The sequence below is a fragment of the Gracilinanus agilis genome, chromosome 6, assembly GCF_016433145.1.
Source record: "Gracilinanus agilis isolate LMUSP501 chromosome 6, AgileGrace, whole genome shotgun sequence".
Lineage (NCBI taxonomy): Eukaryota > Metazoa > Chordata > Mammalia > Didelphimorphia > Didelphidae > Gracilinanus > Gracilinanus agilis.
This window is the reverse complement of record NC_058135.1, coordinates 19,431,023-19,437,927: the sequence shown is the minus strand read 5'-3', so window position 1 is coordinate 19,437,927 and position 6,905 is coordinate 19,431,023. Positions and strand designations below refer to the sequence as shown.

The window sequence follows — 6,905 nt, the reverse complement described above, 5'->3', positions numbered from 1 at the left end:
GGGTGTGCATTGCATGCATGGGGGACTAAGGCTGCGAGGCAGGAGACGGAGATTGCTGCATGGTCAGTCTGGTGGATTCCTGTGCACGGATAACGAACGTGTTAAGTTCCAAAGGAGGTGAGAGAAGTTTTCCGTTCCTAACAGGGTAGATGAATGATTCAAATAATCCTGGAGATTTACTGAGTGGGCTGCGGGAAACCCTAGCCAAGCTATGGCACGCTACTGGATAAAGCAACCGAGACCAGGAGCCAACACCCCGGCACCTGGCAGGCGGAGTCACGATGCGCAGGCGTTCTTCGGCTTGACCACGGCCGCTGACGTCATGCGCTGCTCGGGACTCAGGGCGGCAGCACACGAGCCATGATGGTCTCGGGCCGCCTGGTCCTAGCTCGGGGTCTTCTGCCGGGGTTGCGGCAGCGGGTACCCATCATTTTGGGGGCCTGTGCTGCCACTTCGAGCCCCAGCTGCCCGCCCCCGCCCCTCTCAGGGCCCAGCCGCGGGCGCCCGCTGAGCCTGTCGGCGGCTGCCATCGTGGACTCGGCACCCCGCCCTCTTCAGCCCTATCTGCGCCTTATGAGGCTGGACAAACCCATCGGTGAGTCCAAGGGGCGGGGCGGGCACGCGGGCGGGTGATGTAATTGGGTAGCCCTACGGGAAAGGACGCTGTTTTGCGGCGGGTGTGGCGGGCGCGCAGGCAGGTTCTCTGATTGGGCAATCCTTACGGGAGGGGCGCTACTGTAGGGGTAGAGGACCCTAGTGAGGAGTGAAAGGTTTAAAGCGGCAAGCAAAATTGGAAATGTGGGAAATGGACCAGATGGGAGGATTTAGAGATGGATTAGAAGACCCTAGAAACGGGTCCGTCATCATCATTAGTCCATCCAGGACGTGCGATGTGCCCAGACACTGCCGAAGATTGAAAGACGACGTTGAAACGGGCGTGGCATCCGCCCCTTGGAAATTTATTTTAAGAGGGATAAAATGTGTAAAACCCAGTGGAATTGCTCGTTAGCAACGGGGGGGGGGGGGGGGGAGGGGGAAGGAAAGAACATGAATCATATAACCATGGAAAAATATTCTAAATTAAACAAAATTTTTCAAATAAAAAAAGGGATAAAATGCAAATACAATTGTAATAGGCAACAGTTTTGTCAAATAAATTGATTAGGGAAGGTTTCCTGGGAGAATTGGCATTGGAGTTGAGTTTAAGGGATGGGGAAGAATTCATCAGGCCAATGTAAATGGGGGTATTACAGGCTTAACGAAAATGGACAATTCAGGTGGGGTAGATGCCAAGGGGAAGGGGCTACCATTACCATGAAGGGAATTTCAATGATGCCACGAAAGTGGATTTAATTTTAAAAGTCAGTTATCATTGGGGCTCTTGAAAAGTTGAGAGAGACAAAATGAGACAGTGCTAAGAGTAGGTGGGTATTTTCTTAGGCATTACTTATTCTGTCTAGGCCTTGGACCCTAAGGGGCTCACCTGGCCATGTGGTAGTGTCTATGTAGGCCATGGCTAGATGTCACAGTGAATAGACTATTAGACCTGGAGTCACAAAAGATCTGTATTCAAATCTAGCTTCAGACATTTACTAGATGTCTTGAGCAAATCACTTCACCATTTTATCTTCACCACATCTATGAAATGGGAATAATAGTGCTGAAGATAAAATGAGATAATATTTTTAAAGTGTTTTGTAAACCTTAAGGCACCATATAAATGCTAACTGCTATCATTATGGAGACCTACAATAGGGCTATACCAGCTGCATTAAAACCAGCTTTTTCATGGCTTCTTCAATAAACCCATCTTGAGGAGGGGATATAATTCTTTGTTGGGACTTTCAGACATCTTAATTCCCATATGCACTGTTATTGTGGTTCACCTGGGTGTATCCCCATAGACCTGGGGAACTGCACCTGTAAATGAATATCCTTGCAGAGTTATTAGTTTGGCAAACATAGATGGCAAACTCTGGTCACAGGGGTGTCTCAACATTGGTCCCTATCATTTGGTAGTGTAGGAATTGTGAACTCTGGAATGCTTTCCACGAATGGGATAAGTTTGGAGACCCCTGCAAAACCAAAGGAGTTGGCCTTCTGGGTCCAACTAAGGAGGAATCCATTCAATTTAACCATTGCTAACTGCTATTGAGAAGCTAGCTGCTGAATCGATTTAAGTGAGACCCAATAGAACCTTGTTTTTGGACAAAACGCCAATTAATTGGTGGACGTTTTGATGGGTCATTTGAAAGGAAAAGGAGAATTGATTTCAGAAGTTGATTCTGATTTGATTTTCCACTTAAGGAAATGTGAGTTACTGAGATGAGGTTGAGGGCAAGGAATAGAATAACTCCTTCTGCTTTGAGTCCCCATCTTGGCCCCAGCCACTCGGATGGAAGGCTGGGCCTTTCTGATGCCAAACTGACTACAGTAGTGCTGCCTTCCCAGATGAGAATACTAGAGACTTATCTAGAAGGGAGTTGTTAATATTATTAAAACACAGAATTGAGAAAAAGGGGGTTGATAACCAGACAGCCATCTCACCCCACCAACTCACTTGCATTCTGATTTTATGAAATTTAAAGACTTTAAGGCTAAGCTATCTAAATCTATTTGGTTTTTACCATTAGACGAAAAGGAGACAGGCCTGAGTGTTAGTTCATAGGATGGAAGATAAGTTCAGATCTTTAGAGGTTCTGTTAGACACTGGAAGACAGGTAATTATCATTCCTGTGGCACCACTCAGGTAAGCCATGGACCCTTGCAGAGGTGGGAGGTCTGAAGGTCCCACCTGTTAAAACTCAAGCAGCATCCTATCTCTAGCAGCCCAGAAAGCATGAAGCCTGGGCTGATGGATGCCAGAACTTCCACCAAGGATTCATTGATCTCCCTAAAGGTGATGCATGCATTGAGCCCTTTCTTCATTATTCTGAGCTAGCCCTATCTCAGGTCAGTCTAGTAATTCAGGCTCAGTTAGAATGCAGTGAGCCATCGGTGAACTGTAAGATGCAATAAAAACACATTTAATAATGAGACAAAGGGTACAAGTCCTAAGGTTAAAAATATAGTTCTTTAGATAAAATAGCTACTCCCCTTCCCCACCCATTTACTATGGCAAGCTAGGTAAGGAAGGTGTACCCACAGGGTAGTAAGTCCTCCAGTTCTCCTTAGACTGAATCTTTCAAATGCCTGAGGTGCCAGGGAAAACAAACTAATGATGACCTTGAGACTAGTTTTCCTGTTCTCTATAAAAGAAACTAGCCCGACCTACAAAAACCCATTCTACCAACTTCACTATTGTTGGTTCTGGCCAACAGGATGCCTCCTTGTGAGGGTGCAAAGGAATACTTTATACAGCTCTGGTGCCTAGTTTTTTTAGGGTTTACCCATCATGGGAGTCAAATCTCCCATTGCTACTAGTCCTCTGCCCCCCTTGGTCAGTTTCATTGTGTCTCTATAGGCTGGGAACTGGGCCAGTCTCCTCGAGGGGCTTTCTGTTCCTGGTTGTCCTCCTGGTCTCATCTTCTGTCAGCCTTTGACTCCATTGTGACCGTCTGATTGGTTTATGATCTTAGAGGCACCACAACTGTTCTGTCTTGGAAATGGGGGTATTACCCATGATTGTTCCTTTTCCTTTCTTTAGAGTATATTTTTTATGTTGTTCCTTGTGGGCATTACTTCTTCTGACTAAACCTTAGGCTCTAAAGGTTTGAGTGGCAGTTATTTCAAGTTTATCATAGCCCATAATTAGGAAGAGCCAGAACAGTAACACACCAATACCAGAATGCCTGGATTTTTTTTTTTTTTTTTTTTTTTGTGGATCCTAAGTAAACACGCATTCAGAAGTGTAGAGATAGGATTATGAAAATAAGAATGAGTTTAAGTGAAGTTGAAGATTGTCTTGCAGAGGCTAGCTTGGGCACATGCCAGGAACTCTGAAGAGAGGATTCTGGAATGCAGGGGGAGAGGAGGGAGAGTTTTGAGGGTGCCACGGTTGCCTCTCTCTCTTCGTCTTGAAGCCAGAGGGGAAGGAGCCTGCTCACTGCTGAGCCTGTCTAACCCAGCCTGTTGGTGAGAGAAGGGAAGCCTTTCAATTTCCTTTGGAAGTACCTTTTCCACAGAAGAAACACACTTACAGAAGATCTCCCTGTTCTATCAACCCTGACTGAGAAGAAGTGTTATCCAGAGTCCCTCGGATAGCATAGAGAGGATTTGAGAATACTTAGCCAGAAGCTGGGAATGATAGGGAGCTTCAAGATCTTGAAGACTCCATCTTGCAATGGACATAGAGGGAAGAGGGAACTCGGAGATTAGGACATTCTCGTTCCTAAATCCTCCCTCCTTACCCTTTGTTAATTAATAAATCATTTACTGTTATACCAAGCAGTTTGAAAGACTGGTTTGCACTCTGGCCCTAGTGTGGTAAGGTCCGATCTGCCTTACTTCACTAAAGGGGACTGTGGTACTTACAAGTGGATAGGTGGATAGCAACATCCATCCACCTCCGTTTATCTAAATACTTCAGAAGGGAGTGCAGGTCCTGTCTGATGGACTTTTTATTCCCCTGATGGCTCTTGTTATGATATAGGTGCTATGCTGTGGGTGTGCTGAGGACTTGAATTTGGTAAGAGTTTTAGAATATCTACTTCATAGGCTCAGTCTCCACAGATGTCCTCCTTGGTTTTGTTGCATTGTTCTCAATGGATTTCGTATCTTGCAACACACAACATCTCTTCAGGCCCAATTTCTTTAACTTCACCTTGATGTAAACTTTGGTGATACAATTGCATTTCTCCTCAGGAGGCTATTGGCAGGGCTTTGCTGGGACTTGAACCTTCTCTTTCAAAGGCTGCGATCTCCCATGGCTGATTTCTCATGAAATTTCTTGGACTCTAGGCACACCTCCTGCAGGACTTCTCCCTGATCATCCAGCATAGACTTAATTATAGATGAATGAAATATTCATTATTAAGGGCTTATTCTATGAAAGAACTGTGGTAAGCACCAGAGATACAAACAGAAAAGTAAAATAGGCCCTGCTTTCAAGGGGCTCACATTCTAGCAGACAATGCATAAAAACAATAATAGTTAACTAACATTGTTAGATTTATATGCTGTGTGCCAAGCACTATACTAAGCACTTTAGAAATATTATTGATCTTCACAACAACCTAGTGAGGAAGATGCTGTCATCATCTGCATTTTACAGATGAGGAAACTGAGGCAGATGGCGGTTAAGTGACTTGCCCAGGGTCACAACTCTGGTTTAATGTTTACAACCAGATCTGAACTCAGGACTTCTAAATCCAGGACCTATCCACTGGGTCACCTACCTGTATAAGTCAGATAGGTCATATGGCCCTTAGGGTGCAGCAGCAAAGCAGTTGTTCATCCTCTTCTTTACTGTCATCTTCACTCTGTTTGACAGCTTCTTGCTGCTTGTTCAAGGACCACTGATTCAGGAGAAGAGCCTTCCTTTGGCTCTCCCCCAAGGGCATCTCAAACTTGGGGTGCTGTCTTTCTTTATACTGATACTTCACAACAAGATCTTCAATGAAAAATATTCTTGGGTGGCCTTTCCCAGGCTTTTTTTTTCTTTTTTTTAGTGCTTTTCAAACCTCTTTGCTGCATTCTCTCTCCTAGGATCCATTCTATTCTTTTGAACAAGTCCTCTCGGAAGAAGGATTTCCCAGAACGTGAAATCTTCCAGGGGCTCCTTGGACTCTGGCAGAAGGCAGCTTCAGATACCCAGCCAGCCTGCTGGACCAGGGTGCAGGTGACCTACCTCCAACTCAGCCATGGCTCTGGCTCTAGCTCTGTCCACTCAGTTGGTCTGTGTTTGCTGCTCAGGATGGTACCTCATGCCTATCACTAGCGGGGACTCTCCCTTAGTTCCTGCCTGACTCTTTATATAAAAAATTGCTTTTGAAGACTGTAATGAATATCTTCTAGCATGGAAATCAGGGGCAGAATAATTGTGAGGCTAAGTAGGAATTGGCAGCCCATGGTTCTTGTTTTGTTTTGTTTTTAAACCCTTCCCTTCCATCTTAGAATCAATACTAATTATTGGTTCCAGAGCAGAAAAGCAGTAAAAGTTAGACAGTTGGGGTTAAGTGACTTGCTCAGGATCACACAAATAGGAAGTGTCAGAAGCCAGGCAGTCTATAGTTTCCAGACTAAATCCTGCCCCTTTCAGCATATTGTGTGACTTGGAGATATATATCAAGTCTACAGGTTGTGGCAGGGCCATGTTTATCTCTAATTGGGCCACATCCTTGACCCAGTTTTGGATTTGTTAAATGGTCTAGGCTTGTATTGGCAAGATGTATTGTACTGACATTCCTCTTGCCCCATTGGTGTACAAAAATTGAGTATCAGGATAGACTAATTAATTATAGATTTGACCACACTATCCTTATAGGAAAAAACAAATATACAATGAATGCCATTTGTTCAGGTTGTGACATGCAGTTAGATGGGCAACTTATAGAGCCATAGAGCTCCCCCATACCTTGGAAAGACACTCTCAAATGTGCAGTTTGGTCCCAGAATCAAACAAACAAAGGCTGGCTTGCCTTTGGGGAACAAGCATTATTATATTATAATATTATGTGCCAGACTCTGTGCTAAGTTTTTTTTTAAACCCTAATATCTTTTATATATGTCCTTCTATATTAATTTTTTTATTTGTTACAGGGCTAGGCAATGGGGGTTAAGTGACTTGCCCAGGGTCACACAGCTAGGAAGTGTCCGAGGCCAGATTTGAACCTAGGACCTCTCCCGTCTCTAGGCCTGGCTCTCAATCCACTGAGCTACCCAGCTGCCCCTCTGTGCTAAGTTTTAAAAAAAAGATAACCAAGACAGTACTTACTTATAGAAAGTTATTTTCCTTTTTTTTTTTA

General features: G+C 44.5%; 1 protein-coding gene across 2 annotated transcripts in view; it reads left to right on the top strand.

Moving 5' to 3' along the window:
- The first annotated feature begins 354 nt into the window (after positions 1-354).
- Positions 355-6,905, top strand: part of COQ2 (coenzyme Q2, polyprenyltransferase) — a 41,831-nt gene continuing 35,280 nt past the window's right edge. For both annotated transcript variants that reach the window (XM_044680455.1, XM_044680454.1), the window contains exon 1: positions 355-595. In XM_044680455.1, coding sequence (XP_044536390.1) covers positions 361-595 — 235 coding nt within the window. In that variant the 5' untranslated portion in view covers positions 355-360. The remainder of the gene's footprint in view (positions 596-6,905) is intronic.